Raw genomic sequence first — 12,091 nt, forward strand, 5'->3', positions numbered from 1 at the left:
AAAAAAAGAAGATACAGAAAAGGGCTAATTTGCATAAAGGACCAGCCACTCTCTCCATTCTCCTGGACGAGATTCAGGATTTCATTCAGAGGTATCCAATAAGTGGACTAAACTAGTTAATAATTCTCCATCTAATTGAGCTTTCAGATACATGACTTACGGCAATCGCCTATCAGCTAGCTATTTATAGCAACATCTTAGGGTTGGCTAATTTGCATAAGATAAAAACAGGGCTTTGTTCATAAACCTATTTAAAAACTAACTCCATATCATGGCTTTCCACCATAAACAGTTGCATAGCTGTTGACAATTTATTAATTTGCTTCTCTCTCCTGAAAACACCTTCCCCACTAGTTCTTGTTCCAAAGTATTTTCTTATTTCCTAAACATTTCTTTTCACTATTAACTCTAATTCTGTTCCCTAGAGCAAACGTACTTAATACAACAATCCATTTCTTGGAGCAGGGGTTATATCTTAACAATCCTTAAGCACATCCAATTATAGAATCAAAGCAAACACTGGAATATATCTTATCTAGCTCCTGAGGTGCCATTACAGTACAAACTTTCCAGGTAATCCAGGCAAAGAAGGGGTCAGCCAGCTCCACATATTATGAGGTTGTAGCATCTCCCTGCTTTGATGCCTAAAGACTATATTAAACATTACTCGTCTTACAGGCTGGTTCAAATCTTTGTCCTGTTTCAAGATCTAGAGTAGCCTCACGAATTTCTCTTGATGTAGTTTCATGACCTCCTTGAGTTAGTATGGTTGCTTGTGTTCTCTTATAATACACTAACAGTTTTAACAAGCTCACATTAATCTGTTATGGGATTGTTGTAAAGTCCATATTCTAAAATTCCACTTGGAGGAATAGTTACCCTTTGGGATCTATCATGTTTAAGAGCACCAGGTCTGTCCTGCTACAGTTAAATTGCTCACCAAATAAAATTTGTAGCAGACTGGTGGTTTATCCTTGGATATGTTCTCAGATCTTGTCCAGGTATTTATGCTTTGAGTTTTATTTTGACACAAAATTATAGCCCAGTTTCCTAAAGTCCAAATTCCCTGTGGGGAGTGTGTATCTTTCCTGGCTGTTTTTGAAGCTATAATTAAAGCAATGATTCCTTTAATGTTTAACTTTTATCCAGTTCCCCTATTTTTATTGTTATTTACTAAATGTCTAAATTTTCTTGTTAAACTACTATCACTAAGCTTCCTAGTAGGGCTGTTCCTAATGGAATGGAGTGATAAACTGTTTCACCTTGCTTTCCCACTACTCTATTTAGGTTAATTTGGCATAGTCCCTTTGTACTGCATCAATTATTTGCCATTTTGTACATAACTGCTTATCTAGAGTCCTCTGTACTGGGAAAACAAGATAGTAAGGTTCAGTTTGTCCAGTTATTGTGTCAGTAAAATCCCTAAATCTGCTATCCCATGTGGATTTTAATTATCCACAGTTGTTCTATGATGTAATTTTTATTTTTCCTATTTGTGTTTTCATGTGCTCCTCTAAGTCTCCTGAATCCTCAACTACTTTTATCAATCCTTTCACATAGCAGTCTATTTTTGAAAGTTCTCATATTAATATGTTGAATAGTTCCACAAATTCTGATTTTCAAAGGTTAGCTCTGAAGTCATCTGTGTTAAATGTCATTTTAATTATTTTGACTATAATATGCTTTAGGCCTTTATATGAATTGGTATAATCTGATTTCCACCAGTGTGGATTTCCTTCTACAAGTCATTTCTTTGCAGTTTGCATGTAATACATTGTCTAGTGGTATATCTTTATATCTTTACCTAGTTTTTGCCCATGGCATGAGATGCAATGGTCATTCTCTAGGAAGGAGGGCCATAGTGTCCATGGGCTTGTCTGAAAGGTAGCTATTTTTACAAATAGAAATGAGGGTACAGTATGGCATGCAATCGGTATGGTCAGTAAATTTCCTGCATATTTATTTGGTCCCTCTCTGTTTTGCTGTGGGGGTCCTTCAACTATTGCATTTTCCCCTTCTGGCATATGCAAAATTATTGTGGCTAAATACCAACCCATGTTTTATTTAAATTCATTATTGCTTCTATCTCTGAACAGTAACTATTTCTAGGTTGAGGTTGCAGCAGATTCACTGTAATAAGCCTATTAACTATTCTTTATAAGTTCAGCTATATTGAAGAAGATATATTTTATCCATATCCACTATGGGCCATATCTAGGCTAATATGGTGAGTGTTTGTCTTTCCATTGGTGAATAGTCCTTGTAGGGCTTTACTTAGCCCTTCTATTATTTCTCTCTTTGGTTATTTGGTATAGTGTGCCATTTCCATTTGGAGAATAATAGTGTAAAGTAGCTGCAATGTGGTCAGAATTTGCAAGAACAGTCTTGCATTGGAACTCTTGGTCCCAGCTTTTGCAGTTTTCTCCTTGGCAACAGTCATTCAAAAACCTTTCTGCAGTTTTGTTATACTGTAGATAGTACTCTTTTAAAATTACCTCCCTTAGTCTACTTTAGCATTTTTTGTTGGACACATTCTCTCTTATAGGATAAGTAAGGAATTATATCATTTCAAATAAAAGTATCTCAACACTGTCCTGTTAACGTGAATGTATTCATTTACTTTACAGTAAATGCTACGATGGGGGATAGTTCCCATTTGATTTCCATTCATTGTAGACCAGAGAAATTAGTCCTAAGATGTGATAGAGTTCATCTTTTCTCTACTCCATAGTTAGATAAGGAATTTATTTTCTATTGTTTGCTCCTGTCATCAGAAATTTGAGCATTAGAGTAAGTACCGGTAAAGGGAGACCTACATGGCAAAAGCCAGAATTTTTTGAATAACAACAAAGAGGAAAATAGACCAGCCTTTGCTGGAAGTAACCAAATCTTACATTATATGGGTTATTAGTGATGAACATATGCAGAATTATGAGAAAATACATATTGCTAATATACAGAAAATAAGAATATAGAATATATTAAAACAGAGAAATGATCAGTTTTCACATGCCGGTGGGGGAAAATTGGATCTTAGCCACTTGTTAAGTCATCATTTATATCAGAGACTGTATCTTCATATAAGCTATCCATTTCTAACATAGCCTGATCTACATCAAACATTAGGTCTTCATCCTCTGTTGGTGTAAGTATTGAGTCTAAGTCTGAGAGATTAGGGAGATCTGGTGCTGAAGCCTCCTCAGGAGGAGGTGCATCTGCTTCTGTCTCTTCTGCTCTACCATTTTCTTCTACATGAGGAACTTCTTGTTGTTGTATAATGAATTGTAAAAGCTCATTAGCTATTCTTATTAACTGGGCTACACAAGCAACAAGTCCATCCATGAGTACGGGAACTGATGTGGAATCCATGCCTCAGTGCGCTTATCAATAGATAAAATATCACTAAAAGCTCTAGCAAATAGACACTTGGTGACAACAGATAGTACAGGGGCTAACAATGGTTCTGTGGTTGGTTTAGACCAGAAATTAGGGTGTGTATATAATTATGATGGTGATCAAGTACAGAACAAGAACAGTGGAACAATATAACTTTTTGATGATGTTGGTAAACTGTGCACAGAATTAATACATGGTACTCTTGTTTGTACTAATGGTGAACTGCTATTATAATAACCATCAGGCAGACTGTCACAGCCAAGAGAAAACAGCAAAGCAGACCTAATAATAAAAAAGATAAATATGAAGATTAGTATCCTTGAGTCTTTATCCATCCTACAGGCTATGGCCACAGGTTACTCCTATCAAGAATTGCTGTTAAGGTTGAAAGGATATGCCTAACTATAGCCCCTCCTTTGTTGCTGGCTTTGTGAGGATCTACTACTCTTTCCTTTGAATACCTCATGGTCTTCATCACTTGTTAAGAGATTTGGGAGAAAAGTGAGCATAGGTAGTTTGTCTCTCTTGAACATCTCTTTTGAGGAAGGATACAATTAACTCTGTCTTAATTAGCAAATTTGCTGTGTTGCCATTTATATCTGGTACTACTGAATTCTTTCTGTGTTTTTAGAAATCCATTCATTAAAGTTTCCAGTTGCCCCACAGCCTGGGGAGTATATGGTAAATAAAAGTCTCACATTCTCTGTATTTTGCCAAATTTTGGACAATTTCAGTTATAAGATTAGTTCCTTGATAATTTCCTATTACTGACCCTCTTCCATATCTAGCAACTAGTATCTCCAACTTTGTCTAAAGCCATGGTTGCACTGTTTTCATCTGCATATCTGGTGGCCTCTGCAAACCCACTATCTGAGTAAGTATATACTTGTTTAAAGCAATATTATTTGTTTGAAAATGTAGATATTGGCTCAATATAATCTACCTGCTATGTTCGCCTGGTTTACCACTCCTCACCACACTTAAAATGAATCCATTGAGGATACAAGAAGTTTTTAGCATTTTGTCATATCTCATACTTCTTACTTGTTTATTTGAGTCATTGTTTTTTAACTCTTTAGTCTCTGCTAACCTGGTACATACATGTCCATATGCCCTGAGATTTCACAAGCCCATTCTACAACCTTAAATTGCACTGACAAGGGAGCCAAGTAGAGTCCCCGAAGCTTCAGGGTCTACATTAGTTTTGGGGGCCTAGATTATCTCCCCTTTCATTCCAAATAGATTATTCTTCTTTTCCAATCTGATAAGCTGATACGTGTTTTACAAGCATTTCTAAACTCCTTTAACCAGTTTAGTTTCATATCTCCCTTCACCAGATTGTTTTTCCTGCAATAGTCCAGGTCTACATGGTTGATAAGTGTAGCTATATACCTGTGGCCAGTTTCTTTTCCCTTGGGTATATCTGTATGTTAAATTTCTGGCTATTAATTCTGTAAATTGGGCTGATTTTCTTTCTCCAGCCCCAGTCAGGCTTTTCCTAGTTGAAAGTCTTAGGAAGCAGTCATCTATATCACTCCTTTAGGATTCTCCCAAGTCTATTATTGCCCAGTTTTCAGCAATTCTGACCAGAGTGGGGTCCAGCAAGCCACAGGCTTTACTTTCAGCTGACTGTAATCCTTGGATATTTATCGGAGTACAGAAAATCATCAGCCAGATGGCCTGTGATTTGCACATAGAGCTTGCTGGTCTCCAGAGGGCCTTTTTTGACCTACTTAGTTGTATACTATGTCCACTTAGCATAAATCCTGTCAGATCACTACATTTTTTTTTCTCCAAAATCCTACAAGTAGACATAAGGTTTGCCCTGATGATAAGGGTCACAACCATAATGACCAGAAGGCATGATTTTGTTGGAGGCAACTTTCCATATGAAATATAGAAGAATGGGTACTAGAGGCAGAACAGTTTGTTTTATTAATTCAAAAGATCTGTTTGTTTGATTTAAGAGAAACACGTCTCATGGAAGGAAATATGGAGAGAAATCAAGGAAAGGAATTTGACATTTATGTAGAACACGCATCAGCTCATCAGAAGGAAAACACGGAAATAAGATGTGTATTAAATATTGTTAGGGAGCACCATCACATTTTTCAAAGGAAGCAATAACCTATTACTATATGGTATCCGCAGCCCAAAGGCACAAGAAGGTTGCAGGAACACACTCATACAAAATCTATTTAACTTCTGACTTCCCATTCACCCAGTTTTTTTTTTTTCTCAGCTTCTCTATCTTCTTCTGGGAATCTTTTATTCCTCCTCTTTGTCAATATGCTTCCATTTATTCACCTATATGGTTCATTCTATTTCACACCCTCTCTATCTCCATCTTTTCTTACTCTTTGCCATAATCTTTACTTGTATCTCTCTCCTAAAACTGGGAAAAGTTTGGAATAAATTATATTAGAATCATCAAATTTTTATTATATTTATTGAGTTGTACATTACGCAACCTAAATATAAAAAACAAAGAGGTAGAACATTCCATATTTTGTTCTCTTATAAGAGAAGTGTAGTTACTTATTACTTTATGTGGCCCTTGATTTATTTGCAGGGCAGGGGACTCAGTCACTTTTGATGGGAAAAATAATTACTGACCTTGCCTTAACTTTGTTGACCCATTTATTAGTTGATCTACCATTTTTATTCTCAAACCATCTCAGAACTTAGCAACTAGGGGGTGAAGACAGGGCAAGGAGAAACTTGAAGAAACTGCTAAGTATTCCAATAATGAGAAAGAGTAACAGTGTAGCATCAGCTTATGACAGTTACAGTAATTTCCAAAGCAACCAACTCTGGACACCTGAGTTAGCCTAAAGGGGTATTTGGAATAGTTTATGCCTAGCCCCAGCTCACTTTAAGGGACTTTTTAAATTAGATATATCCTCTGCCTGGGATCCTTTTCTCCTTGCTGGGGAGGAGGGAGTAATGACTTCATGTCATTCTGATATCTAATATAATAACCTCCTCAGATTTCTTACCCCTCAACCTGAGTAAAGCCCCAATCATCCCTTTCCCAGGATGTACAAATTTCATTTTTGCATGATGGTACCTAGCTATAACTAGCTCATATTTTCTTGTTTAATTATTTGTTCTTCTGTCTCTCACCTTACCCCACATACATATAGATTAAAATGTAATTGTCATGAGACTAAGAAATTTGTCTGTTTTGTTTTCTGCTATATCCCCAAGGAACAGAAGAGTGCTTACCAGCATAGTATGTAATCAGTAAATGTCCTTGAATAAAGGAAATAATGGAAGAAGAGAGGGAGGAACAACTTTCATCTCATTCATTCAGTAAATATTATCAAGCTTCAACCATGCATGTGAAAAACAGGGGGTATAAAGATGAACCAACTCATCAAAACATACAGTTAATAAAATGAACAGGCAACTCAGAGACTGAGAGAAAATATTCACAAAACATATATCTGACAATGAACTTTCAACCAGAATATGTACAGTATATTGCTTTATAACACTATATACTTTATATATAAATATATAAAGTATATTTCTTTATAATACCATATACTTTATATATAAACATATAAAGTATATTATATAAAAACTATATTTTATACATTTATATATTATAATATTTTACATATTATATGCTTTATATATTCTGGTTGAGAGAATATATACTTTATATATTCTGGTTAAATTTCATTGTCAGATATATATGTGTGTGTGTGCATGTGTGTGTGTGTGTGTGTGTGTGTGTGTATGTTTATCTATCTATCTCTCTCTCTCTCTATATATATATATATATACATACATATATATATATAAAGAACCTATAACTCAATAATAAAAAGACAAACAATCCAACTTAAAAGTGGTCAAAAGAGCTGAAGAGACAATTCAAGTAAAGAGCTAACAAGCACATGAAATCATCCTTAACATCATTAGTAATTGGGGAAATACAAATCGGCATCACACTAAGATCCCACAATACACTCAGTAGATTAGCTAAAATTAAAGACTGACAACACCAAATATTGGCAAAGATATAGAGGAACCAGAATTCTTACACACATTTATAGTACTGGTAGGAGTATAAAATAGTATTATGTTTTTGTAAAAATATCTATCAGTTTCCTATAAAACTACGCATTCACCTATCTATATCCCAGCAATTCCACTCCTAGGTATTTACCCAAGAGAAATGAAAGTTCACAAAGTGACATTTACAAGGATGGCAATAGAAGTTGTATGCATAATCACCAAAAAGTAGAAATAGCTCAGGTATCTATCAAGAAGAGAATGAATAAGCAAACTATGGTATAGTCAGACAATGTGATACTAATCAGCAATAAAAAGAAAGGCACCACTGATAGGGACAACAACATGGATGAATAATCAACATTATACTTAATGAAAGAAGCCAGACACAAAAGATTACATGCTGTTTGATTCCATTCATACACAATTTTAGAAAGTGCAAAATAATCTACATAGAAAAAAATTCAGAATAGCAGTTGCATTTACGAAAGTAGGAATTGAGTGGGAAGGGGCATAAAGGAACTTTCTAGAGTGATGGTAATGATCGTGCTTAGATAAGGTTGTCAGTCACACAGGAGTATGCATGTGTCAAAACTCATTGAATGGTACTCTAAAGATTTGTACATTTCACTATATGAAAATTTTACTGCCCTCAAAAAAGTAACCAAGCACAATCCCCAGCCTCTGAAAGCATATGCCAGATTTGATGATGTGCCCATAAAAATTTTTCTAATAAATTGTCACATTTATGGGAGACCTATTATGTATAAAGGACTGTAAATCCCACTTTTCTTATATTACAGATTGAGTATCCCTTATCCAAAATGGTTGGGACCAAAAGTGTTTCAGATTTCAGATTTTGGAGTATTTGCACATACATAATGAGATATCTTAGGAATGAGACCCAAGTCTAAACATGAAATTCATTTATGCTTCATAAACACCTTATACACAAAGCCTGAAGGCAATTTTATAGAATATGTTTAATAATCTTGTGCACTAAACAAAATTTGTGTTCACCAAACCATCAGAAAGCAAAGGTATCATGTTGGTCCTCAAAACTTTTGGTTTTTGAAGCATTTAGTATTTCAAATGTTCAGATTAGAGATACCCAACCTGTAGTACATTTAATCCTCACAATAAAATCATCTTATGAAGTTATAGGAGGAAAAACGGAGGATCAGAGATTCAGTAATTTGCCCATGATCACATAAGTAAAGATGCAGAACTGAAAGTCAGCCCAGGTCTGACTTCTAAAGTCCTAGGCTAGAGGGTACAAATTTAGGTGACTATAGGAGCAAATTTGCCTTAGTCAAGGCCAGAGCTGACATCTCATTCTCCTAAGTAGGAGTAGAACTGAGAATGTTAATGCCATTTGCTGTCCGTAGAAACTGCCTGAATTCCAAGTTGAAAGTGACTTAAGCAGATCAGTCTCTGAAGAAATCCCCATTATCTGTGACTGGGAGGTTCAGGGATATGTCTATTTTCTATCCTTCCACTGACCTACTGAATTGGCCCAAATGTTCATAAACTACTTACCTGTGATAGAGCTGAGAGGGATGGGGGTATCAAGGCTCCACCTAGTAAACAATTTGCAGACTTCTCTTCCAAACAGGGTGTGAATGTTCCTGCGACAACTAAAAAAAAAAAAAAAAAAAACACCACCCCCAAAAAAAGATAAGTTGCAAAATCAATAGCTTTAAGGATAAGCAAGGACTAGATGAACAAACATTTCAGAGAGTAAAGGGCCCTTCCTAAGTGTCCTGATAATCAGGTGCTTTTTTCCTTTCCTGTGGAATTTGCTAATTCTGGGCACTGTTGAATTTGAAGTTTGGCTGTACGGCAGAAGGACTCTCCTGAGCAAAAGAGAAATCAGTACAATGTTTGGCAGTTGAGAAACACGAAAATAATGCACTGGAAACTTGCAAAGTCCAAAATGCCGGGATAGTTTTTCTTACCTGAAGTCACCTGAGTTCTGGGCTGTTGCCTGGGCAGGAAAGGCACAGGAAAATCTCCTGCAGTCTCCTGGTACTTCAGAATCTCCCTCTAGAAGGGAACTGCCCCAAATAGGCCACCGATATCCACCTTTAAAAGGTTACCTAGATTTTGAAGTTAGAGGGACAAAGGGAAAAGTAATGAGTCAAAAAGATCAAAACCACTCCCAAAGGGCAATTTGGACAAAATGATTATAAAATGTATAAGGGTACATAAGGGCTAGTAATAGTGAAAAATTTTCAGGAAGAACAAATTGAAGGACATATGCTACCAAATATTAAGGCCAGTTATACAGCTACAGAAATTAAGACAGCATGGTACTAGCCGAAGGACAGACAAATAAGTCAATGGAACCATGACTCTTAACTCATACCAGATACCAAAATAATACTAATACTAATAATGATTTGAGATGAATCATAGGCCTAAATATGCAAGTTAAAACAATAAAGCTTCTAGATCAAACCACAGGAGAAAATCTCCATAATCTTAGGTAGGCAAATATTTCCTATAGGACAAAAACCATTAACTATGAAAGAAAAGATTAATTAATCATACCTTAAAAGGATGAAAAGCCAACCACAGACTGGGATGAAATATTCACAATATATATCAAACAAAGGACTTATATCCACTACATTCATACATTTTTTAAACTCCTACAAATCAATAAGAAAAATATAAACTAATTTTTTAAAAGTATAAAAGAATTGAACTGGCACTTCATAGAAGAGAATATCCAAATGGCTCACAAGCATACTAATAGGTGTTCATCACTATTACTCATCAGGGAAGTGCAAATTAAAACCACAGTCAGATATACAAAACCCGCCAGAAGAGCTAAAGTGGAAAAGACTGACAATATCATGCACTGAAAACATGGAGCAGCTGGAACTCTCATAGATTGCTGGTGAAATTGTTAACTGGTACAACTACCTTGGAAAACTATTTGGCAGTATCTACTAAAACCAATCATACCTCTATCACATGACTCTGGAATGCCACTCCTAAATATATAACCGGAGAGCACAAATATCCACCAAGATACAGGTACAAGAATGTTGAAATAAACCAGATGCATAAAATTAGCTATCATATCACTCCATTTACATTTAATCCAAAAACAGGCACACAAATCTATGGAAAAGAAGTGAACAAAGTGGTTACCTCTGAGTAGTAGGTTATTGACAGGAAAGGGATATGAGGACACCTTCTGGGGTGCTGGGAATGTTCTATATCTTGGTATAATCACATATGTCAAAAAACAAAAGCATTGATATGCACCCTTAAAATTTGTGCAGTGTGCATGCCATATCTCAAAAATTGTTTTATTTTTAAATTTTAGGTTTCCTTCCTATAAAACTAATGAGGACAGCAAGACAGTGATAAGAGTCTTACCAGGATTCAGCAAGCCAGTCATCAAAGTTAATGAAAATGGAATGAAGTATGAATGTGCAGGGGAGAGTTCCTTTGGCCTGTGTGGGTCTCTGCTTCATGGCAGTGCTAAGGCAAGAGACCCTGATGGCTAGACAGTTTTTAATTGATACAAGATGAGATAACCTACATATTACAAGTAGCTCATAAAGACAGCTGAAGCAGAGGCCATGCTATCCATCTGATAAGATTAATTTTTATTAATCTCTCTCTCTTATGACATTTTTGTCTGCACAACTAATCAAAAGTCACCATTTTTCTTTTAGCTGAAAGTCCTACCCGGCAATTTTGCAATGTTCCTAGCTGGAAAACTGGCAGTAAGTGTCTAACAATATGATGGAAAAGGAGCAAAGAGATCCAAATCCTCTGGGTCTATGTTTATACTTGATAAGCTTCTCTGTATTAGGCAAGGTAAATTCGTTCATATCCAAGGGGAACAGAGGCAGTTATGTGGGAAAGATTAGAATGCACCTTTGATAAGGATGAGTGCCAGATTTCTATTTACAAACAGGGAAATTTTTCCCATAGTGCTCCCTTCTCTAGTGCTGCAGTACCATTTGGATACATGCATTCATTATAGCTTGTTAAAAAACAAACAAACAAAAAAACTCCAGACATACATAACTTCTCATTGCCCTCTTCACCCCTTGAGAAAACATCAAAACAACTTTATCCCCAAAGGGAAAATTTTCATAATTTTGACATAATAGAAGCAACTCTAGGGGAGTACAATGAACAAAAAATAGTATTTACACTTTAAACTCTTTTTGAGAAAGCTACAAACTTTTCCCTTTAAAAAATAACTGCGCGCAATACAGCATTTGCCTGTTATAGGATCTGACATTTAAAATTCCCATGAAGCATCTATAATTTATCAAGAAAGAAAGGAAAGATTTGTGCAGCTGAGGAGCTAAACATGGCCCCTTCTTGAAAATATATGAAAAATTCAAAACCGAAACTAAAAAAAGGGGGAGTAGGAAATGTCCTTATGGTCAATTTAATCCAAATTCTACTGAATTTCTTTCCTCCTCCAAATTTGTTCATTGCTGCAGAGAAAAATTGCAGACTGGCTTACCCTTCAGAAAAACAACTTAGTAGAGAAAAACAACCACTTTTGAAAATACATCTTGGTTATTTTCCTAGACAGATACACAGTTTCCTCAAAACACTGTTCAAAGATGAGGAGAGCCACTCAATTTTAACGTGGTAGGACCCTACGCAGGCTTGTCCCTGAGGCTTG

At 35.8% G+C, this 12,091-nt stretch overlaps 2 protein-coding genes across 2 annotated transcripts in view; one reads left to right on the forward strand and one right to left on the reverse strand.

The window, feature by feature from the left end:
• Window positions 1-12,091, forward strand: part of TRPC5 (transient receptor potential cation channel subfamily C member 5) — a 292,767-nt gene that overhangs the window by 175,727 nt on the left and 104,949 nt on the right. The window lies entirely within an intron of this gene.
• TRPC5OS (TRPC5 opposite strand) lies at window positions 1,507-3,475 on the reverse strand. The gene has a single exon (XM_017502148.2). It carries the CDS (start codon window positions 3,367-3,369, stop codon window positions 3,034-3,036), a length of 336 nt encoding a protein of 111 aa, XP_017357637.1. The 5' UTR covers window positions 3,370-3,475; the 3' UTR covers window positions 1,507-3,033.

The sequence above is a fragment of the Cebus imitator genome, unplaced genomic scaffold (assembly GCF_001604975.1).
Source record: "Cebus imitator isolate Cc_AM_T3 unplaced genomic scaffold, Cebus_imitator-1.0 Scaffold292, whole genome shotgun sequence".
NCBI lineage: Eukaryota > Metazoa > Chordata > Mammalia > Primates > Cebidae > Cebus > Cebus imitator.